This window comes from Tauraco erythrolophus, chromosome 4 (genome assembly GCF_009769465.1).
Source record: "Tauraco erythrolophus isolate bTauEry1 chromosome 4, bTauEry1.pri, whole genome shotgun sequence".
Lineage (NCBI taxonomy): Eukaryota > Metazoa > Chordata > Aves > Musophagiformes > Musophagidae > Tauraco > Tauraco erythrolophus.
In genome coordinates this window covers 40513821-40538908 of record NC_141468.1, presented here as the reverse complement: position 1 = coordinate 40538908, position 25088 = coordinate 40513821, and the positions used below count along the sequence as shown (strand labels likewise).

The 25088-nt window shown below is 40.3% G+C and overlaps 1 protein-coding gene across 1 annotated transcript in view; it reads left to right on the top strand.

Annotated features, from left to right (window-relative positions):
* GRIP1 (glutamate receptor interacting protein 1) overlaps nt 1–25088 on the top strand; it is a 234943-nt gene that overhangs the window by 155030 nt on the left and 54825 nt on the right. The window contains 3 exon segments of the mRNA XM_086609897.1: nt 1532–1615; nt 2478–2553; nt 3931–4076. Of these exon segments, the coding sequence (XP_086466023.1) occupies nt 1532–1615; nt 2478–2553; nt 3931–4076 (306 nt within the window).

The window sequence follows — 25088 nt, the reverse complement described above, 5'->3', positions numbered from 1 at the left end:
CAGATTAGGAAGCATGGATTCCACTCCAGCTACATGCTGGGCCACTTCCGGCTGACAGGAATGAAGGCAAGGGTTGTCTTCTCCTCCCTATAGTGTGGTCCTTTTCGAGCAGTAAACATTTCTAGCTGAAAAGGAAATAATCACATGGACTTCACTAACACAGTCCTGATCTTCAAGCTGTGGCAGGAATTGCTACAATACCGAGCAATGCTTTAGAGGCCCATCTTTCACCTGTTTTCCTAAGGAAATGAGATTTCTGTGATTTCACTGGGTGGTTCTTCTGGTTCCCTGAAGTAACTTTTTTAACAGGGGATTGAAACACTACAGAAAAAAAAAAATAAAAAGGAAAGATACGTTACAGCATGTTTCATGGAAATAGGCCCTTGGGCAGAAGAGAGTCCCCAAGTGGAGTCCTCAGAGGGAGAGGCAGGCAGCGCTGGGGGGGCACTGCTTCTCCTTGGGGCTGCTCATGGGTGGCAGCACGCGCCTCCCTGGCTGTATAGCCTCATCGACCCCTCAGAGTATCCTAATGGGGACCGGGGAAACAGATTATTACAGGTAGGAGGTTTAAAGGACATAAATTTTCATTAGTTCTGCTGCTCACAGAACATTTATTTTATAGAGGGAGAGGTTTTTAATATTCTATGTGTTGTGCCGTTTGCAGTATCTTACTGGAAGCTGGGAGGTGTGCGTGCGCGTGATTTTGCCCAGTGTTCTTTTCCCTTTGGAAAAGGGAGTTCTTACACCCTGCCAAAGTTGTTCCTGTAAAAGCGAGAGTAAACTGACCGTTGATCTCTTAACAGCAGTGGTTTCAAATTCTGTAAAGTGGAATATCACACCCACATGTGTTGGTTTGTGCATTAGGCTTCTCACCTCCTAACCCAGCTGTGCACCACTCCTCTCATGCTTACAGAGAAAATACTGACCCGACTAGAAGTCAGAGGTTTTTTTACTTGCTTACCAGTGATGAGAGAGCATGTTATATTTGAAAAAGGAAAAAAATAATAAATCCTTATGATACAAATACTTTTTTCATCTTAATCTAGCAATCTGAGATTAGAGGTACACCCTAAAAATCCTGACTGTCTTGACTTTAAGCAATACAAATAAATGTTTTCATGGCTGAGCAACCAACTCCATAGGTAAATTTAAGAATTTCTTTGTCGTTTTCATGTCTTGCTGTGTATTTCCATCCTTTCTAACTCTCTTCTGTAACTATAAGAAAAGCAAAATTATGCCACAATTTAAACAGTAAGGCTCAAATTCCTTGAGCTCCAGCTGTTATATGCATCTATGGCTTTTTTTCCAAACCATTGACAACCTGCAACATATCTGCCCCAAAATTATCTCAAAAAGAGAATGAATTGTATTTAATTACAGGTCTTTAATCTGACTGTTTTGTATTGAAGTATTTCCAGTTGTATGACGAGAATCACAATAGCTAGCTTAAATTGGAAAAGGTGCAAATCTGTGTGCATAATTAGAAAAATAATAGTAATTAATTTGGGGATTTTTTTCTTTTTTCTTTTAGCTGTACAAGGATCAGGTCTCATCTTTAGAACTGTGGAAGTTACTTTACATAAAGAGGGGAACACTTTTGGATTTGTAATAAGAGGTGAGTTATTAAATTTGAACTGTATTATTTTCTAAATCAAAAAAATTGAAAAAAAGCAGTAAGTTTTTATGGCACTAAGAGATCATTTCAAGATTTATGACTTACAGTTTGTAAAAATCTCTGTGATTTATGTATTACTTTTTCCATACATTAATGTACTGCTTTTATGAACAGCTCTAATTTTTGTATATGGAAGAACAGTAATTAATAAGCTATGCCAAGAACATGACAAACTTCATTTCACGTAAGACCAGATTCTGCTACCACTGCAATCAGCGGGAAGATTCTTAAGAAGATTCACATGTAATATTTGCATAAATTGGGTATGACATCTGATGCATCATGCTGATAGTCTGAATTGTACAGCAAAAGTATTATCACTGTCTTAGAGAACAGAAGAAAACATGCAGCTGTTAAATAATATGCCCCAATGATGAATTATTAGTTTCTTCAGGGAAAACTGTTTTTTGTATTTAATATGTAAATTCCTTAGTGGCCACTCATTATTCTGAGTATATATCAAGTACAGATGGTTTTCTCTCTGTGCAGCAAACATTGCAGAACAGTAAGTTTTCACAATGAGATCACATTTGCGGAGCAGAAGTTCTAAGAAAAGAACATACATTTATTAAGAATCGCTCTGTAGAAACACTTTATAAAGAATCATCTATATCATACAGGAGGTCGATTTTGTTCAAGCTAATGTTCAGTGGAGGTTCATCTGAATGGCTTGGCCATTTTTTGATCTTTTTAGCCCATCTGTAAGTGTGCATGCGGCAACATTTAGACTTACCTCTTGGAATTGAGCTTTCATAAAAAGCATAAAATGAAGGTGTGCTTTCTCTCACTTTTCTCTTTCTAGGTGGGGCACATGATGACAGAAATAAATCTCGTCCTGTTGTAGTAACATGTGTTAGACCTGGAGGGCCTGCTGACAGGTACAATTCATCTTTCTCTGGAGTGCATGTGAAAGAAAAATGGAGAAAGATGAATTATTTGGGACAGAAGTTAGGATTTGGAGTGAAGTAGATATATTCAAACCTGTTCTTTCGAAATTCGTGGTTTATGTATTTAATTATAATAATAATAATAATAACAACAGTAATAGGCAACCACAGAGTCTTGGCACATCCTAGTGTGTGTGAACTTTAATTTAGTACGTTGCATGTTTCAAGACTTTCCTGTTAAATGCTTTCAAAAATCAACATGAAATAATTAGAACAAATGCCTGCAATGGGTCAGAGCACATTTTTTTTGCAGCCTTCAGGCAACTGGTATAGCTCTTAATTATGCTTTGTATATTCTAACGACACAATCTTTTTCTCTTGCACTTCAGAAAAATGCTTTCATGTGTTGGATGTTGTTATGTTATTATTTTAAGACATTTGTACCTATCTGCATGCGAGTTCACACATAACTTCACCTGGACAACTTTTGAGTACAGATTTCGGTTTTCGCCCAATTAACGTATTTGTACATAATACCATCTTGTATCTATATAAAAAAATGATACTTTATTTATATGCATGAATTATGTTTTCAGAAGTAGCATTCATGTCCTTAAACCATTAAGAAACTTAAAGGGCAATTTTTTTAAAGCAGGCTGATTTTCCGTAGATTATGTTGACATTTTTGCCCTTGGAAACATTAATTGAGAAGCAAACGTTTCAAGAGAGCTTTTGTCTTTTGTTCTTCCCTTTCTTCCCACCCTCATCTCCCTTGCTTCCTTGTTTTTCTGCCCAGTTCTTGAGCTGACAACATTAGTACTTCATTTTCTATTATCATTCTGAATACGTTATGAAATACGCCTGGGAGACAGTGTCCGTTTATAGTCAAATTATTTTTAGGTAGGAAGAAAAGACAAATGGAATTATCCAAGTAAGGGATATTTTTTAAGAAAATCAGTAAATGGACATTCATATTTTGCAATCTGTTTCTTCACACATGTGTTTGCACTTCATGTTTATTTTTAAGAAAATGTCGGAGGAGAAGGTGTTTATGTATGGAAGAGGAGCTGTGTGGACAAGCCAGAAAGAAAACATATGTTGAAGCAGAAGCTATACTTAGTTGCAATTTAACATGACTTGATTATTTAGCTATGTGTTAAGCTGTTTCCCAGTCGCTGACTTTCCAATTAAAGCGATTTCCTTTCCTCTGCGCCCTCTGAATGTTCTCACCGTCAAAGTAAATGTTAAGTGTTGAGGCATGAGCAATGGATGTCAGGGTGTGAGAGAATTGCTTTGCATAAAAATGGTATTATCTCCAAATCAATTTATCTTATATTAATAAAGATCATTCCTTTGATCTCCCTTCAGAGAGGGCACAATCAAACCTGGGGACAGGCTGCTGAGTGTTGATGGGATCCGACTGCTGGGAACGACACATGCTGAAGCCATGAGTATTCTCAAACAATGCGGACAGGAGGCGACTCTGCTGGTCGAATACGATGTCTCAGTGATGGGTAGGTTGAGAAGTGGGACTTTAATTCTGGGAATCATTTGTGATGTTTTGCTGCCTGTTCTTGATGAGCTATTTTAGAAGTGATCGTGACCTGTTAGGCTCCTAGTAGCGCTGCTGTTCCCTTCCGCACCGTATCATTAATCTTGGGTTCATAAGGAGGTGAACAGTATTTTACTGTAATTTAGCATTCTGACATTTCATGGTTTGTAGAGTGAAACCATAGTGTGGATTCTAGCAAAGTAACTTTTCCAGTGACTAGTTTATAATAAAGGTTAATGAAGTGTAAGCATTTCTATGTCACATGAAAGAGGGGTTTACTTGCGCTTACAGGAATTCTTCTGCCTTTTGCCAGTGCTGCTAGATGGCCAAGACGTTATTAAAAAGTCACAGAACTGCCACATAGAAAAAAACAGGGAAGAGAAAATTTCTTAAGAAATGCAGAGGTGGCAGATCATGGCTTAAAAACGAGCTTACGCTTTATACAAACTTTGATTGAACTCACTGGAGATACGGGAGGTTTTTTGGAAAGTCAAGGAGAGCAGATGATTTTCATAGCAGATTTGGGATTGAGTTATTTCCATTTGTTTTGGAAGGTGTCATCTCCCCTCCATTTTTGCAAGATATGGAAAATTCATGGCAGCAAGAAATAGAAATACTCACCAGTCAGACTGAAATATTCCTTCTCTGTTTGGGGATCTTTCTCTTCTTTTCCTCCTTAGTTTCACAGTCAGATTTCTTGCCTAGCAGAAAAGCAGCCTCATAGGAATTTGTGAAATAGCACTGTTGAACTTCAAAGCCTTGGAAAAGATTAATACTTAGAAGAATAATGTCAGAATTTATTTATTCTGAAACAGCCCTCTTTGTTCTTCTCTGAGGCATGGATTTTAGGGTTTTTTATTATAATATATATCTTTGTTTACTTAACTAGTTATCAAGAATGGAGTGATGGCTTTGCATGGCACCTGGCAGGCCTGAGGGACACTCACGCAAGGTTCATGTCCAGAAAGGTGGAGACTGCTCAGCATCTGGGTCGGAACCTCCCATGTAGAAAATGGAAATGTGGGTGATCTTGTAACCTGAAGAGGACTAGAATTTAGGTGTTTTCATTTATTTCTCCTTTTCTTTGGACCGTGATAGATGACCAAACCCTGTCTGTCTTCACAGTTAAAACCAGATTGTTTATGCACCGCTTTCTCTAAGAGTGAGATCTCATTGGAAAAATACCCTGACTTTAGACAGATGACATTCCCAGCAAGGCTTTCATTTAGAGAAGACTCCCGTCACCATTCTGTGTACCCCAGGGAGGTAATGAGCTGCAACTTCACTGAGGATCTTTTAGAAATCTTCACAGGTTTGTGTGAGGACAAGACCACATGATCAGAACTCCGTTGTGCTCTAAATTGCAGGTTGTACAAGGCAGGAACCTCTTTTCAGTGTTATCTGGATAGAGCTCAGCACAGGAGGATATAAGAAAGCTGGAGAGGGACTTTTTACAAGGGCATGTAGTGATAGGACAAGGGGTAATGGCTTTAAACTGAAAGAGGGCAGATTTCGATTAGATCTAAAGAAGTTCTTCACTGTGAGGGTGGTGAAACACTGAAACAGGTTGCCCAGAGAAGTTGTGGATGTCTGGATATCCCTGGAAGTGTTCAAGGCCAGGCTGGATGAGGCTTTGAGCAACCTGGTGTAGTGGAGAGTGTCCCTGCCCATGGCAAGTGCATTGGAACTAGATGATCTTTAAGGTCTCTTCCAACCCAAACCATTCTATGATATAGATCTTAGTTGGAAATTGTAGGCTTATAACTACAGGCAGTACCTACCTTTTGGTCTCTTCATGTCATTTTCTCTTTGAATAAACTCTGCTGTCTCCCTTTTGTTTTCAGTAACAAATCCGGATTTATTGTTCCTGCCTTCCTGGCAAGGAGTGTGTTATCCTAGGGAAACTTAAGTAGGTGAAAGAACCTGAGACTTGTGTAGTCAGAAAGAAGGAAGGAAAAGGGAATCAAGCATTGAGAAATATATGGGATAATGGTCCTGCAGTGTCTGCGAGAAGAAATAAAGAGGGATCCAGTAGGCCCTCTTTCTAATACATTATGATTTTGTCAGATTTTATCTAACTCCTAGTAGGTTTGGGTTTTCTTCCAATTTTCATGCATAGTTTTCCGGCAGTGGTGTGAAAAATTTTGTTGGGAAGCTTTCTTTGCTTTTTGCAGTTTTGTTACGACGGTGGCGCAAAGGCTGAAAATGACTCATCCTAATCCGTTGATTCCAGGCCCAGGAAAAAACTGCTGATTTGAATCTTCTCTTACTTCTGCTCAAGAGCAGTGAAGTCGAAGTTGAGAGTAACATGAAAGGGAGGATATGAGCCATGAACAGAAATTTAAGAATGACAGAAATGTCACTCTGTTCCCTGACTCTAATGTTACTCACAAGACAAGCTGTTTACAATGCCACCTCAGGCTTGATGTGAGTATGAAAATAGGCTAAAACAAGAGGAAGAGCATTGGTTAAGATGGCTTATCAATAACTGATGCTTGACATTAGTTTAGAAGTTTAGCCTGCAGAGAGGGGGCAACAATCCAAAAGTTATATAAAAGCCCGGTGCATTCTATAGGGTCTTCCTGGTATAAACTTTCAGTAGAGTATCTTACTTCCAGAGATATAATTGTACCATTACTTGCTTTAATTTCTTCTCTTCTGGTAGCAGATGGTTATATCCTATAAAGTAGTGTTCCATGTGGCCAGAACTGGAAAGAGCCATAAAATATTTTGTGATAGCATGAAATTGGAACTTAATTTGAGAAGGTTACACTGGGTGAAGAAAATAATCCTAAACTATTTCTCAGCTACAGTCCTATAGTGTGTAACTGACTTTTTGTACTCCTGTAAGCAAAAGCTGTTTCAAAGGTGATGTGTTTCTTGAAATTTAGTTCCTTCACCTGAAGTCTTCAAGAGGTCGCCTGAGAAGCTTGTACATTTTATTGGTTTTGGAACCTAGACAACTGGAGTACAGAAAGCATCAAGGAGTTCTGTGCAGGGTAATTAAGTGTGTATATAATATAGGAGATGTGGTTAGTCCCATTGAACTCTCTGGGGTTACACTTGTGCTTGCTTAAATACATCCCGAAGTATCCTGCGCAGCTGGGTCCTAGGAAATAAACTTGTCAATTCAGCATCTTGGAAGTGATGTTGTTAGCTTGTTGAGTCTTTTTTTTCTTGAGCTGAAAATGTTTCTAGGTTGATGTGTGGAGTGTACTGCTGTATAGTTTCAAAGAGACTTTGAAGTAGTAGGAGTTTGGAAATACCAAGATAATCCCTGAAGAAAATAGGAAAACATAATTTCTGAGAAAATATTTTATAAGCTGATGAAAGTTACATTTGAAATTGTGGAGGCAGCAATCTTCCGAGTGTCCTTCTGTTTTCCAAAACACCTCCTCCGATCATGAAGCAATGTGGTTGCTTATTCTCCTTTTTCATTTTAGAGGAGACTACCTGCATTTTTTAATTCTGTGAGGCTTTAATAATGCTACATTTTAGCAGCATTCAATTTCCTTGCAGAGAAGATGGATATGGTGACTTGCCCTACACACAACTGTGTGAAAGTAACACAAACTTTGTGGGCTTTATCACTCTTCTTTGTAATCCTTACACCTGACGTGTCCAACCTTTATGGTCATGTGGATCACCCATTTTCATCTAGTGGCAGGAGAGGTCTGAATATTGCAGCTGTCTGTGCCATATGACTACACCTGCATCCCTCATGTTGTGGAAGTGAAGGAGTAGAGGCAGGGTGCTGGTCGGCAGTGACTTGCTGCCACCACCAAAATAATTTTGCAGCCTGAATCTTTTTCTGTGGCAACCAAACAGCAAATATTAATCCCAAGCTATAAACTTAGGTTGGGAAGGCTGAAGTTCTCACTGTTGGGCAGAGGTTATGGTCTGGATGAAGTGTCCTAACGAGCTGCTCACAGTTTGAAAGCTATAGGTCAGGCATCCTCAGTGAGAGTGAGAATTAGAATGCAATGCTAATAACAAGCTGCAAGCAGAGATTCACGCTATCCCTGTCTAAAACAAGAATTAAAAGTTTATCACTATGTTTACTTGGAAGCAGAGCAGTTGCAGTTTCTCTTCAGGTTTTCCAAAATCTGCCATGATGCTACTGGGCTCTCTGTTGTCTCTGTAATTGGGGTTGCACCTACTTGGATAATCTTCCATGTTTACTCTGGAAAGGAGGTTTCAGAAAAGTTCAAAGATAATGGCTTCTTTCCATTTAAATTCTGGCCCATAACATTTTTATGTAGCTCTAGTTCACAAATTGCTGCTGAGCTTTTGAGCATTCTGCTTTTTAAATCTTGGGTGTTCTTGCTGGGGTAATCTTTGAATCAAGGATGCTGTAGTTAGGGAAAACTACAAGCTCTTGCCAGGGCTTTGACACAAAACTAAGCTTTTGTTAGCTACTTGCACCCAAAGACACAAAATCTTTATCTCTTCATGGGTGTTTCTTAGCTCAAGCTGTAGAGGCCTGTGGTCTTGAGGAATGAAGGAATATATTGCTCATTCAAATTCCATGTTTCTCTGGCTTCTTTATCAATTCTGGCACTTATTTGAGCCAGAATAGATTTGCTGGAATGTAGCACCCTGTAGTTGTTTCTTGCAAAGCAGAGATGGTCAGCTTGGTTTTTACTGCCAAGCTACCAGAGTCACTGGTCAGCTTTAGCTAGAGCAACGCCCTCATTTTTTCTGAACTCTACATTTACCACTGATACAACTTGATAGAATGAGAATTAGTCATGCACTCATTGGCTAGTATATCCGACAGCAGTTTAACAAACACTGTCCAAGCCTTTTCCCTCTTTAAGTTCACCCATTCAAAAAAAAAAAAAAAAAAAACCCCAAATGGCAGGAACAATTTTGAGAGAGTACATTTAAAGAAATCTGCCTCACCCTTCAGTAATTCTGCCTGATGAGAAGAGCACTAGGAAGAGAAAGCTTGCATAGTTTAAAACACCAGGTGAGGTAATCTGTGATCCAATGTAGACTTTCAGTGATTTGTGCAAGAAATATAGGAGAAAAAGAACTTATGGGCTGGCCCTTAAGTTTCATAAAGCAGTGTCACTCAAGCGTATCCAGAGCTGTGGAGACCTATAAGAGCTATAGAGTTTTGCAAGACCAACGAACAGGTGCTCCAAGGACAGACTCAAAATCCTTATAAACCTTATAAATGTTGCAAGACCTTGAGAGTTGAAGGAAAGTCAGGAAACCTGTAGGATTCCACACTGCCTTTTGCTTTCCTTTTCTTATAAACTGAAAATTAACATTTCCTTGTCTCTTACAAGTCTTTGACCGAACAGCTAGGCAGCATACTCTAGCATTTGCCTGCAAATGCAGGTCTCCTGGCTGTCGCAGAGCAACAGACCTAGATCCCTTGAAATTCTAAATATGAATTAGTTACTTAAACCTTTAAAGAATGCTTCCTCTCTTATGTTGCTTCAGAGACAGATTGAATGAAAATTTATGTGCAAAGCAAAGGTCACGATAGCTGCGTTGGTTGAAGTATTACTCTACTTTAAATACTGCTGCACAAACACGTACACAAATTATGCTAGAAGACAGTGTTTGAAGTCAAAAAGTGGAGCTCGCCAGTTAGGAACTGTCAGGATTAGATTGTCTGCTCAGCCTCCATCCAGCTAGGTATGCGTGCGATACAGTCACAAGACCCACAGGAGAGATGATAACCTTTTTATGCAGCGATTCGTTTCATGTTTCCTTTCTGTCTTCGGTATCTGACCACAGGATTATGGAAGGCACTGCCCAGAGCCTTGTCTGAATGCAAAGTTATTAATTTCCTGGTGGTTTTTTTCCTGAGGCCCTAATCCTGCCACAGTTTGAGTGCTTCAGGCAATATGCAGATCTCAAGGAGAAAACCTCAGTGTCTCAAGGTCGTTCCAACTGTATTGGTTCTTTCTTAAGGCAGAAGATGACACAGGCATATCTCTCTCTAACAGTTCCAGAAATATCCACTCCCAGATGTGTCTCTAGCTAAAATACGTGGGATTTTTTGTCTCTACTGGAGGCCAATGCACAATTCACGTTCACACTGTGCAAACTAAGCAGATATTTAAATCTGTGTGCTGTGGCACGTTAGTCTCTCATCTTCCGTACAAGTTCCATGTTTATCAAACACAGTGTTTGTGCTTTCTGCCGTCAGCACCCAGATGCTTGCATCAGGGACATTAGTATGAACTGACAGTCAGGTGTGGATGTACACAATAAGTAAATTCTCTCTCTGTAGTGCTACCTTGTTAGGATTTCATGTAGTGAAAGATACATGTTTTGGGATGTGACTTATCCTTGGCACCAAAAGAGGTTTTTTCCTTTAGAGAATTCTGAGGTGAGGCTTGTGATATTTCTGCTATCGAGTTTTCTTGCTTTCAGGACTGCTTTTTTACACTAGTAAGTGGAGGTTATTCCTTTTAACCCTTCGTCTCTCATGCTACTACTAAATATGACATGCTGACTTCACTGAGTGTCATCATGAGCCTGTAAGAGGGCTGATACCTGTCAGTCAGGCATCAGTTCATGTTTGCTTACCTGCTTTAATCCACTCTATTTATCTAGTTTAAAAAAAAAAGATAATACCTTTTTAATATCTCTTGAGATAAATGGGTACCATAGAAACCTAAGGTAAATAGGCATTGTGTTTTAGAAAAAAAATCCAGCATTTTGAGCTGACAAATTCAAAACCCAGTTCTTGATTCATCAGTACTTTGTGTGATCAAGAGATACTGCTGCCAACTGCTGGTAGTGAAACATGAAAATGCTTGCAATTGTGACCGATAACAGTTTAAATGTCCTTTTCAGCCTTTACAGAAATTTTGAGAGAGACAATCTGGCACCTCAGAGCAGGTGCCTCCTCCATGTTGCGTGACCTTCTTCTCTTTCTTGCAGTTTCCTCTTTACACCTTACACACCTGCCACCCAACTCATTCACTGCTAGCTCCTTCAAAATCTACAGTGCTTTGTCTTATGGGTAGGACACTTGTTTCACTACGAGGACTGCTGAGTAGTGAGAGAGATATGGAATGGGGCCTTGTAAGAAAACAGTGTTGCGATGTCTAATGAATGATATCACTGTGTTGCTAAACAACTGCCAGTTTGTCATTTCCCAATGATTGTGTGAGCTTACATCCTTAACAGTGTTGACACATTTTAATGTACCATTTCCTAGGTTTCTGTGTGGGAAACACTTTGTCTCTGACATTACATCTATATCCAAATAGTTCCATTAAGCCCACCAGTCTGCTCCCTGATAGCCGGGTTCAGCACAGTACATATGTGCTTCCTGGGGACCAGAAAAGACTTGAGTGACACATGTGACCAGTGGGTTTCAAAGACGTTTGCTGACAGCTGAGAACTGTGGAGGTTCAGGATCCCATGTTCCTTCCTGTCTGTTTCAGCTAAGCGTGATGGTTTTTTCCTCTGTTCTTATGCTGGCTCCTAGCTGCATTATTGTCTTTTTTCCCAGCAGCACCTTGAATTTCTCTTTCCTTACTGACCTAGTTTGAGTCTTTTCTAGAAGGTCCTAAGTCCCAACATGCTATTCCCTCTCCTTACAGCCCAGTTTTTACTTCTTTTTTTTGTCAAGTAAGGCTTAGGTAATTTTCCAACACATTTCTGTCACACTGCTGATTTGCCTTCACAAAGGCCTTTTGCAGTTTCCATGCCTGTCCTTCTTTATCCCTTTCTCCTGTCCCTGTCTCTTAGCAAACCATTACCAAGTTTCATGTACTGTAGCTTCTTTTAAGATTAATCATCTTCTCACCTCAATTCCTTCCCAAGTTCCTCCCCTTCTTGTCCAAAAAGTCCTACTCTCCTCTCCTGGCTGTTCACTTGATTCTCTGTGCCAAATCTGTCATGATGCAGACACACAGAGTACATAAATTTTAAATATAAAGCCTACAGAATTTTCTGTCTGGGACCAAAACAGTATGGTTTTCCCTAATGATGCTCTCAGACACAGCTGACCTATTTTAGCTGAGATAACCAAGGGAAGAAAAAAAAATATAGCCTGAGAGGTAACTTTCATAAGAAAAAACTCACACCAAATGTTTGAACTGAGGCCAAGTTGTAAATTGTAAGCAATTAAAATCAAGATGTTTTAATGAGAAAAGTCTATGGTTCCCAAGTATATTTGCCCTGTAGAATTTTTTTACTTTCTTTTCTGTGCCTGGTTTTAATTTGTTGTTACATTTTGATAGCCGTGTTGCTAGTAGATGATTACAGAAGGGAGGAGTTGTCATGTTTTACAAGGATTTCATAAATCTTACCGATATTTCTTTCTTTACAAACTTCTTGATGATCCCTAAAGAGAAATAAATGGAGTTTAGCTGAACCATATAAGTTACAAATTACTCTAACAGGTGCAATTAACATTTCTCTCTAGTGCTTTGAAACCATGGCCTCATTAAAGCAGCTTAATAAACATCACTTTGTATGGGAGAAAAAACTATAAAGGTGAAATGAGATGTCCCTGTAACAGAAAACTAAAAATACAGTTTCATTGTCATAAATAACTAGGAAACGGTGGGGAGGTTATTATCTTCCAAGTTCCACTTCTTATATGAAAATATTCTGTGTTTTACTTACTGGGTAACAAGAGCAATGGACAAATTTGTCTTCAAAGACTTGTCAGGAAAGTGAAACTTATACTTGTATGCAGTTAGTCTAAACAGTGTACAATTCAAAAAAATCAGTCTGAAATATCTAATGGTTTTTCATGATGGGCATTCATCAAAGTAGAGCGTTCCTAATCTATCCTCCTATCTCCTCACAAAGCATGTGGTCTGAATTTTTTAGATGCTAATTCAAGGGTTTGGATCCTCAAATGGAAGCAGCCTCTGCCTATTAAAAATATGCTATTGTGCTTCTTTTCGTAAGTATTTAAAAACAAATGATGGAAAGAGGAGATGGCTGTAATGATCTCTCCTGTCCAGGCTCCAAGCAACCAGAGGGAAGGAGCAAATAACCATCACATATATTTAGTAAAAGATGAGAAGAAGGATTGATAAAATCTTTCCACTTTGCATGAAGGCTATCTAGATGTACCATGAAATGCAATGTGAAAGAGAAGCACCATCTCTACTACATGCTCATTCCTCTGGTCAGCTGGAAGTTAGTCAAGAGGACTTTCAGTAAGTTGGTTTATCTGTTACTTAGTGTGCTGGTCAACAGCAGACTAACAAGGAGAATCATAGAATGGTTTGGGTTGGAAGGGACCTTAAAGATCATCTAGTTCCATTCCCCCTGCCATGGGCAGGGACACCCTCCACTACACCAGGTTGCTCAACGCCTCGTCCAGCCTGGCCTTGAACACTTCCAGGGATGGGGCATCTACAACTTCTCTGGGCAACCTGTTCCACTGCCTCACCACCCTCAACATAAAAAAATGTCTTCCTTATATCTAATCTAAATCTCCCCTCTTTCAGTTTAAAGCCATTAACCCCTTGTCCTATCACTACACGCCCTTGTCAAAAGTCCCTCTCCAGCTTTCCTGTAGGCCCCCTGTAAGTACTGGAAGACTGCTGTAAGGTCACCCTGGAGCCTTCTCTTCTCCAGGCTGAACAGCCCCAACTCTCTCAGCCTGTCTGCGTAGGAGAGGTGCTATAAAGAAGTATTCTGATTTGTGCTGGTCTGAAAAAAAAAAATGAGGTAGCTGAAGTACTTAAATTCAGAGTGCAGGTGTGAAAGTTTTACAAAGAGGACGATAATTATGCTTCTTGGAGATTAAAGGATCTTCTGCATGTGCTATGCTATGCAATGCAACGCAAGAGAAACTCTGTAATCAGAAAAAATCCAATTAAAAAAAATCAGCCTTGGATTTGGTTTAGTGGCATTGCAGTCATCCGAGAGACTAAGAAATAAGGGACAGATTCGATTTTCTTTATATTAGAGAGAATTTAGGCTGTAACCCCAGAAGCTGTCTCTAAAAGGTCCCATCTCTGAGGAAATAACAGCAGTAGCAAAGGCTCCATTCCTGCCCACGTTCTGGGGAGAGAAAGGTACGAAACATCTCCTATGACTTTCCCTGAGGGAGATGTTTAAAAAAATCCGGAATTGAACTACTCCATCCGCTTGACTTTTTTCATGGGTTTGACACACCCAGACTGTGCCTCACAGGTTAGGCCAAGGGGGAAAAACTGGAGAATCCCTCAAATTGTTTCCTGGAACACCTGTACTGGGCATAAACTAAGAGTTTAAATTGGGATGCAGTAGGGCAGATTTTCATCTCTTTACGCTAAGGTTCATTCTTCATTTTACAGAACTCTTTTGCTGATGAAGGAGGGATTTTAAAGTATGAATATTTGTAGGTATTTTGCCTAAACCTGAACTGTCTTAATTAATGACATTTGGTGCAAAACTGGTCTGAATGAGATCTGAAGCAGATGCTGTGAGACTGCACCATCTAGTATTCAGCCTATGGGAGATGCGTACTGATCAGAGAAGACAGTACTACTCGCAGTTTCTGTGAGCTGGACACGTAGGTAGGGAAAAAAATCAACATCTAAGCTGAATGAATTTATCTTGAAATCAACATAGTTACGCAAAGATAATTGCACCAGTGACATGTCTTGCAATGTGGTTTTATTACACAGCATTATACTTCTGATAGTGTTACTCAGCTGTACGATGAGTGAAATGTTATATTGTCTGTGCATTTGCTATTCAAACCACATTCCCTTAGTAATTTTAAAAACACCATAATAATCTGTCTTTGTATCTTTTCCTAAATACATGGTTTCCATGCTTGTTCGTTTGAAGAGGTCATTTCATAGCCCATGATCTCAATATTTATCAGAGTGGTTTGGGGCAACAGTGTTGATAAAAATTGCTCTATGTGTTAGCCTATGTTCAGCCAAAGAATCATTGGGTTTTTCTTTTTTTAAGCAATTCATTGGTGACTCACATTAGTGGTGTTAGACCTTCTGTGAGTCTCGCTATTTTCATTTGTAAGGAAACTGGCCAGAATAATCTGACAGCTATTATGGATCGGTCATGTTGCCATTTCAATGTAGATGCTGGAGAACCCTAACAAAATGATGTTTCCGTGATAATTGAACATACATTTGAAATAAACCAAAGGCAAGCACCTGACTGCAGGTTTCATTTAAATCTTAACCTGTTTCCTCCTTGGGGGAGGAGAAGGAGGTGAGAGTGATTTTATGAAGACTACTTACCTAAACTATTCACCGGTTCATCTTTAACTGCAATTCTGACACTAGCAGAAGTCATGGCTCACTGCAGCCAAAAAAGAGTGCCGAGCCCTCCTGAAGAGGTGAGTAATGAAGGATGTGACAGCTTCCCAAGGTTACAGGTAAAGCTGTGGCAAGCAGAGGTTTCTTCCTCCCTCTTATGTGCCTCCAGACATTTCTTCCCTGGCTCATAAAATTGCATTTTTACATACAGAACCCACACTAGCAGAAAAAGCACTGTTTCTTGGAAGCGAGTCAAGTCATGTGGTGACCCAGACCCTCAGGTTACCTGCACAAAATTGGAAGCAGAGTAGTGCTTTGCCAGTAGGTGGAATTGGCTGTAGGGCATCAGAGGCAACGAGGCTCTGGGGAGGAAAGAGACAGAGGATGGGGAAACAGAGATGGGGATGCTAATGAGGAAGAAAGGGCTTTCTAGGGTAAGGTTTCCTATTGTATTACACACAAGCATCTATAACCCGTATTGCGTCTGAATTACCGGGTTGGGTTCACTTTTTTCCGGCAGATAATCCAAAGGTTATCTATATGAAAAGATGGTAATATGTACACCTTGAGGCAGAGCTTTGGGACTTGTTTCATGTTACTTATGAAATCCCTCAACACTTTTTTTAAAACTCCTAGTTGGATTTTTCTTTATCCTTTATTTTATAACCAAAAGCTATTGCTGATTCAGGTCATCTTCCCCGAGTTCTTAATTGAAATCGAAAGGCTTCAAGCAGCTTAAATAGAAAAAAAAAAAGAAAGAAAGCAAAAAAACCTGGACTGCAGACACACTAAGCCTGTGGTTTCCCCTCTGTCATTAATATGATTTTGGCACAACATCCCTCATAGCTGCAAAGAAAATCTAAAGCAAACTCTCTCTGCAATTCCTCCTGCCATTTTTTTGGCTTAGAGAGGCCAACAACAACTTATGACTAGCTGTTGTTATTCACATTTAACTTCCTCATTTTAAAATAAATGCTTAATTCAGGTATTAAATGCCCTGGAATTGCATTTTTAGCTAACTATATAGTTTTATCTTGATTCTCTCTGCAGAATTTAGTTTTTGCATGCACGTGAAGCTGCATATAATCCCTACCCACAGCAGCACTGCAGTGTGCTGTCATCTGAAGCGTTTAGGACCAGAACAAGAACTATTGATCCTTTGGTCAGCCATCAGGTGCCTTTCGTGAAGTTAGCCAAGGCCTGATCCAAGCCTGTTTGACTCACTAGGAAGACTATAATGGATTTCAGCTGGGATTTCAAATAGCACCCAAGGAGAAGAATCTAACTGTTGTCCTACATTTGAAGAGCTTCACCCATAGGGAAATAAGCAGCAGAGCTGTGCTTCTTTTCCCCCCTCCTCAGTTCTCAACAAATGGACACCCAGTTTATACCAACAAAAATGTCTTCTGCCAGTATAAAATTCTTCTAGCTTAAGCACCGTTTGCGCCACTAAATCAATGTTTTATTTCATTGTCAGCATAAGAGCATCTACTTTAGGGATTCTACAGCCAGCTCAAGTCTAAAGTGTAGAAAAGACCTGTATTATAAGGGCTTAACTCTGATGCACATTACTTAAAAATAAATTGCCCTGTTTAATTGCATCTAGTTACCACTCAATCCTCTCCTGTCTGCTAATGAAAAGAGAACATAGAATCATAGAATCATTTAGGTTGGAAAAGACCCTTAAGATCATCGAGTCCAACCGCAAACATTCCAGGCCCATTTTCTGTTTGTCCCTTTGCTAAAATATTTCTCTTCTGATACTTAAGTATTAGCATGGGAAAAAGGTGTACCTACATGAAATTCCCAGTTTAGTGATAAGTTTTATAGGTCATCCCAGTTTGCATCTAGGTCATAGCAAAAGTCTCCATCCTCGAGCATGCTAGAGAAACTCTTACGTGAACAGCCGCCATGCATTCATTTGATGTACTTTTTGGCTTACTCAGAACTTCATGAGGTTCTGACAGGCTGGAGTGGTGGGCCTGTGAGAAGCTCATGAAGTTCAACAAGGCCAAGTGCAAGGTCCTGCACGTGGGTCGGGGCAGTCCCAAGCACAAGTACAGGCTGGGCGGAGAATAGGTTGAGAGCAGCCCTGAGGAAAAGGACTTGGCAGTGCTGGTGGATGAGAAGCTCAACATGAGCCGGCAATGTGCGCTGACAGCCCAGAAAGCCAACCGTATCCTGGGCTGCATCAAAAGAAGCGTGGCCAGCAGGTCGAGGGAGGTGATTCTGCCCCTCTACTCAGCTCTCGTGAGACCCCACCTGGAATACTATGTTCAGCTCTGGAGTCCCCAGCACAAGAAGGACATGGAGCTACTGGAGCGGGTCCAGAGGAGGGCCACGAAGATGATCCGAGGGCTGGAGCACCTCTGCTATGAAGACAGGCTGAGAGAGTTGGGGCTGTTCAGCCTGGAGAAGAGAAGGCTCCAGGGTGATCTTATAGCAGCTTTCCAGTACCTAAAGGGAGCCTACAGGAAAGCTGGAGAGGGACTTTTGACAAGGGCGTGTAGCGATAGGACAAGGGGCAATGGATTTAAACTGAAAGAGGGGAGATGTAGATTAGATATAAGGAAGAAATTTTTTACATTGAGGGTGGTGAGGCACTGGAACAGGTTGCCCAGAGAAGTTGTGGATGCCCCATCCCTGGAAGTGTTCAAGGCCAGGCTGGATGAGGCTTTGGGCAACCTGGTGTAGTGGAGGATTTCTGTGCCCATGGCAGGGGGGATGGAACTAGATGATCTTTAAGGTCCCTTCCAACCCTAACCATTCTATGATTCCAAGACCAGATTTCAAATGCTAGCATTTGCTGTTATAACTCATGGTGACACATTGGTGCTGCTGGTCAGTCTCAGTGCATTCTGCCATTCTTTAGCTGGATAGGGAATGTGGGAGAAGTATCAGCTGCTATGTTTAAACTAGAAAATAGCTGCAAGGAAAAAGCAAAGGATACATCCCTTCTGTCTTTCTTTATGATTCTTTATTCCTCCATTCCAAGGAGGAATGGCTTTTTTGAGACTTCTGTAAACTGCCTCACAGTGGAAACTGTAGCAGTGTATGCTAAGGTTTTTCTTGTGGTCTCCTTCCTCCCCAGTAACTGCTTAAGTCTGCATTTTATTTATTTATTTATTTATTTATTTATTTATTTTTAAAGCATTTTCAGGCAAAATTGTTCTGCCATTTCCAGAATGAGTTTAGGGAAAGTTGTTTTGCCTATGATAAGAAAATTGGAGAATCTTTTCTTTGTGAAGATAGGTCTTTTTGAAACGCTGGAACACACGCATGCAGTGCAGTAGGTACTAGTTGAGGGAGAGAGAGCCCTTTTTGGGAAAATGTCTTCTACTTAGTGATAATCCACCCAGACTTAGCTACATTTGGAAGTCTTTGAAAGGATGCAGCTCAGTGCTCAGGAGAAGCAGCACTTTGTGACAACTTTTCCAAAAGATTTTGTATATATTGGGAAATGTTTTATCTTGTCTTTGCAAAGTTCCTTTCAGTTTAGCTCTTTGGGGATGGGAAATGCAAGAATTAAAGATGCCCATGCAGCCTTACTCAGATGCCTTGGAGCATATGTGTTATGATACAGATTTTAATTTGCATGATTGCATACATTTTTCCTTCATCAGTCACCTGCTGCGTAGTCCTAAGTGATCTGGAAAACAGTCAAGTGAGAGAAATGTTCTAGAGAATATCTTGTCTCATCTTGATGTAGATGCCCAAAGTAGGGCAGGTGAAACAGATTTTTTTAAACGCCAGTTTTCTCCGACGTTTATGAGGGAGTTTAAGCCTCTAGATGAGGTGTGGCTACCTCAGGTCTGCTCTCTGGATGCCCACGTTGTGGTGCAGTGAATCGCTGCGTAGGTGTCTCAGATCAGCCTCTCTGGTGTAATAGATGCTTTCGACCTTCATCTCTTTGATCCTCATTTGTTTATCTATGCAGTGGGGAAAACACCATGCTTTTTTTCTAAAGGGTTCTTATAAGATGAAATCATTAATAAACGTGTGTTGTAATGAATATTTAGAGGCTGCACTGTACAGTAGCTCTCCCCCTCCATATGTATGCTCAGAGAAGGATGAGAACACTGTTTAGTAATTAAGGCATGAACATGGAAAAAAAAAGGGAAAAGTGTTGTTACTCATTAAATAGTCACTGTCTACCTTCTGCATGAGGGTCTTGAAGAAAGAATAATATGTGATTATTTAATTAAAGAAGGGAGGTAGAAATAAGTACATCCAGGCAGTGTTCATTCTGGGGTTCATTAAGTTTGAAGTGCTTTGTGCCCACATGGTGACCATAATATTTTCCTTTTAATGTCATTCTGTTTGTAAATAGACACTTCTGAGCTTTTTTGTATGTGCATCCATTTTTATAATGATTTATATTGATGTTCTGCTGATTTTAATCAACTCCTAATTCCTTTGGGTTTTTACAGTTTACATAAGCACGGTCTTTCTGTTACAGTCAGCTCTGCAGTGTTGAATGGAATAGCCACCTTCTAAGCACTGTGACCTTCAATTTTTCAAAGGCTTTACAGCTTAGGTAAATTTGAGTGTATTTTCACTAGTTAAAAAAGAAAAAAGAAACACACCCAGAAAAGGCTTTTCACAGTTTCTCCTTTACAAAAATTCAGTAATTACTGAATTACAAATCTGTGTTCCTCATGAGCACTGGAACACCTTCAAAAAGAAAAAAGTCATCAGACTGGGGCATGAGAGGACCTGGAATCCCTTCGAGCCTGGCAGCAGGACCTGCCCTGGCAGGAGGTAAATGACTTGTCCTGCAGTAGAAGAGGAGCCACATAGGAACCTTGCCAAGGGTGACCCTGGCAGCAAGCTGGCAGGGTGCCTGCTGAGGAAGCAGATGAAAAAGTGCACTTCTCATTGCTGGGACTCTGTCAGTTATGAGGTGCTTGAGTTTCTAGAGGATATTGCTTGGTTGGGATTTGGGGAGAAGAAACGTGGGGAATTGTTTTTGCTGGAAATTTCCGCTTCAGAGAACAGGGGATATTGAGACCTTCTTTAAGTATGTGAATATTCCCAGTAGTCCTGTTTCTGTATTGCTTGGAACAAGCACTGGGAAGGGAAAAGCTGGAAATATATAGGCGACCTGTAAGCAATCCTGGATTATTTTTGCAATGTGGGATCAAAGAGCTTATATTCAGAACCATGGCTTCTCTGTTGGATCTGAGGGCAATTTACCTAAATTACTTTCTCCATTTCTTTGAAATGTTTTTGCTGAACTGCAAAACCAAAGCAGAAAGAGAGGGCAGTTAATAAACTTATTTCCTGACTCTTTCTACCAAAGTTCATTGCATGAGTGATTGACATTGAATGGCAAAATACCCTGTGCAGCCCCTGAGAGCTGTAAAACTCTCACTTGGCTCCTCAGTGCATAAATATCAAGGTCAAATCTCAGCCTTGACCTTCTGCACGGTAGCATTTTATACCGTGGCTGTGCCAATGCAGCAATTATTTATAAGACAGCTGTGCTAGAGCACAGATTTTTGAAAAGAGACAAAAGTTTTGGGGAAAAAAAGTGGTACTGATAAATGAATTTCTGATGCTACAAGTTCATACTATCTATTATGGACAACGATGCAGAGTTTACTTTAATTTTTCTTTTTTTCTGGTTTATACTCACCTAATAGGCTTTGCAGAGGAGTGGTTTAGGATAGTCTAAAACCTCCTGTCTGTTCAACCAAACCAACTCTGTTGATTTCAAGGTTAGCAGAAGCACATCCAAAGTCAGTTTTCCGAGTCAGAGACTGTGCTTATCTTGCGTGCAGAGGTCACTGATGCATGCAAATAGTGAGTAATCGTGAATGTATGAGACAGTATAGCTCAGTACAGAGGACCCTTGAGCAAAGTCTGGTCATGCACCTCAAATATGCCAAGAAACCCAGCCGCATGGGAGTGGGGCTGCACTTGGTTCAGCCACCCTGCTGAGAAGCAGAAGTGGTTGTTACAGGCCTGCCACCTCGCTTGTGTGGCCCTGCTGCTCCCAGGGCTTCAGCTCCCACCAGCGTGATGGGGAGACAGGGGCAGCTCAGGTATCTCACTACCATAGTGTTGACATGTCCTTATTTGCCTTAACTGTTTTGTATGCAATGTCAGCTCTCTTGCCAAGATGTCCAGACTGTCCAGGGCACACCTTTGCTCTGAAGCTTTTGGGATTATCTGAGACGTCATTATCCTGGTAGAGCCCTGGGCAGATGGGAACTGTCAGCTTGACACAAAGTTTTGTGTTTGCAGTGTTTGTTCCTAGTTTGTTCCTGTCAAGTGCTGGCAGCGAGGGGCTTTGTGCTCTGCAGGCTTTTGAAGAGAATCCAGTCTCACTTTAATTACTACTGTTCCTATTAGATGGAAACTTAGGGTCATTGCAGCAAATAGATACAATTTAGGGTACTGTAGCACTTTATATCATCTATAGTAGTGTGTACTTACAGGCATACTTTTGAGACTGGCAGGTGTAAAATTGAACACAACAGCAGTGCCTTAATTTGCAGGCAGATTGTGTTGTCCTTATTTGTTCTGTTTGTTGTGAGGCGTCAGGTACAGAATTGTGCAAGAGCTGGAGTGTTTTAAAGAAACCAAAGTTCTTGTGTGTTTTATTTCCTGTCTTACTTGCAAGAAAAAATATTTATAAGAAGCTCTTTTGTACATATATATCTATCTATCAAGTTGCCCAGAGAAGTCGTGGATGCCCCATCATTGAAAGTGATTGGATGGGGCTTTGAGAAACCTGATCTAATGATCTTTCTTATTATGGAAAATGGTTTTAAAAAGTAATTATTTGTGAGTTCCATTCCTGGAGTGAAATGCAGGCAGAATTCCATCACTGCTGACTTCTGCAAACATTTCGCGATCAAATGCTATAGAGCATTTCAGGATGATTTTCAGAAGCCATCCTTCAATAGAAAGGTGGTGTTTGAGGCCCAGGTTGCCAAACTAACCATAAAGGCATATTTAGAGGCTCCCAAGTTCTGAAACCAATGTGCTGCCATCAGGGGTGGAGATTTGAGTTTGCAGTAGTTCTTTAAGTGCCATCTGAATTTTCTAAATAGCATTCATTTCGGCTAACAAAGGAAAGAAATTGCAGAGCCTGGGCTTATTTAAAATGCATTTGAACTGGCTTCAGAGAGGCAGATCCAGGATCTTCTGTACAGGCTCCATCCACCATTGTAGATTCAGCAATGGAGAAATGGAGTTTTAAATTAACAGGGCATGCAAAAGGAAAGATACAGATGAATGAAGAGATTGAGATTTAATACAGCTTTTGAGCAGAGGAGGGACCTAGTGAAAATGAAACATGAGCATGAAACAGAGTTAGTAGGAGGAAGAAATGTCCCAAGAATTTGGGAAAGTCTTTTAAGCTAAAGGGGTTTAGGCAGAATTTTGTGGTCTGAACATGAGAGAAAGTCTGAGAAAGAAAGTTCACAAGCAGATTTTAAGTACATCCCCACCCACACTGCTGTGAGCACTTCGAAGACAGGGATGGTTTTTCAGCTGGTTGGCAGGTGTTTCTGAGCTGGGAAGGATGATGGAGCTAAGGTTGCAAAGTATGAAGTTAGGTAAAGGCAGCTCCTAAGCTTTGGATTTGAAGAACTTGGCTGAATTGGAGGCATGGAACTAGATGAGAAGGGGAAAATGGAAAGACTATGACAGTCAGTTGACAAGAATGTGGAATTGCTTGTGTATAAGGGAAGAGATAGGCAGCACATTAGTTTAGAGAATGACATCTCTGTTTTCCATTCTGAGGTTGAGAGATCCCTCTGATTTCACTATCACTCATTCTGCTGGCATCCTCTTGAAATTATTCCTATTTTTCATTTTTGAAATCTGATTATTCTAAAGGTGAGAGGGTGTAAAATACCACTGGTAGCTTTTTTCCTGAGCAGCAATTTCATGTATTTCTGTGGACTCCGTGAGCTTTCTTTCAGTCAGTAGCCCAACAGCTCCAGTGCTGTACTGTTACTGGCAGTAAGGAAAAAGACACTACTCTTATTATTTATTTTTTTTCAGTACTGTTCTTGCCCCTCTAATTCTAGCTGAGCTGAGTGAAATTAGAACAACTGTTGCTCACTCTACAGCCTGCCTGAAATGCACAGATACTCCATAATCAGGGGAACACTAGGAGCACACATATTTTATGTGTAGGTTATAAGTTGTGCCTTGGAGACTGCCACTGACTCTTTGAATGAGAAAAATATTTCATTTTTAAATAGTTGTTTTATTATTGAAGAAATTACCACCCTCTCTCCCCAATTATTGCTTGCAATATATAATGCCAGCATACTCTATTCCAAAATATATTTTAGGGTAAAGTCTCACATGTCATTAAGCTTATTAATATTTTCTGTATTCCAGCTCTCAGGGGAGAATTAGAAACACTGTCAATGACTTTATGCTTTTCAGCCGTCATTATCAGACCTTGCTAGCTGGCATTGATTCTAGTTTTCCCATAAGATCTGGGATGAAAAAAGGTTACTCTGCTAAATGAAGCATGAACAAATCCAGGGTGCAAACATTATCCAGTATTAGTAGACCAGAATACCAAGGCCAGTACTGTGCATCAGTACCCTGTGTGTGGTTTACTTACCACTTTTCCAGTCGCAGGAATCAACTAATATTGCTCTGAATAAGTGATAATGATGCTACCTAGGTGTAGGGCATCTTGAATGTTGTTCCTGTGCCCTGTAGACATTGCAGAAGTCTTTTTCCTGCTTCTCTTCCTTGCTGCTACTTTCCCTCTTGAAAACATTGACCCGTGATCCCAATCTCAATTTCTTCATTAGATCATTTTAAAAAAAAATGTAATTAACTTCTCTTTTTTGCAAAAGGGAGATCAGGGATTATTGAGATCAAATTATCTTTCAAGTACGAGGAGAGGATATTACATAAATAAGTATCCTCCTACCCCAAAAAATTTAGTACTTAAGTAACTATCAGTCAGCTTTGTGTAAGGGAGACTTAGCTAATCATCTAGTTGGTGTCAAATATGAGTGAATGAAAATGCCCCTACAAAGGAAATGAAAGATGTTAGCAAGGTAGCCTAAGGAATGTTTTAGGATGTAGCTGAAAAACAGTGCCAAAAGTGGACTATTTTATTTATCTGCATCTGTGACCTGGTGAACTACAAACCTGAGGTAAGAAGAGAAAAGGTGTTAGTGGGGAGATGAACAGAGGAAGGAGAAAGGTGGAGAAAAGCTTCCCCACTCCCAGCAAATCTTCCTTTTGCACAGTGAAGTAACTAGCCATTTCTGGGTTTGGGTCTTTTTTTTGCTGGAGACCTTGGAAAAGGCAGACAGTTGGAGGAGGTCGACCATCTATCACTAGGGCAGTCTCAAGGAAACACGAGAAGGGAAATAGTGGGGCCATGGTACAATAGAGGATTATGAATCTCACTATCACAGGTAGGGATACGATCTTGCCACTGGACTGTGAGGAGCTGAGACAGTTTTGCGTGTATCAGTCTTACAGAGAGAGCATTTTAACAGACACAAAGAATGTTCATTCTGGATTGGTGTTCATTTAAAAAAAAAAAAAAAACACTCAAGAATACAATAAGCAAACCACATGGAGCATGCCAGAATTCATTAAGTGCAGTTTAAGATACTGTTTGGCAGTAACGAATAGTCTGTTGGTTAATGAAGAAAAGTGGATGTGAATGCCCTCAGAATCCCTGAGTGCTTTTATGTGTCTCCTCTGTCAGCTGACAAGTGCTGCAAAGGGCCTTGCAAAACAATCTGTGTGGAGAGTGTCAC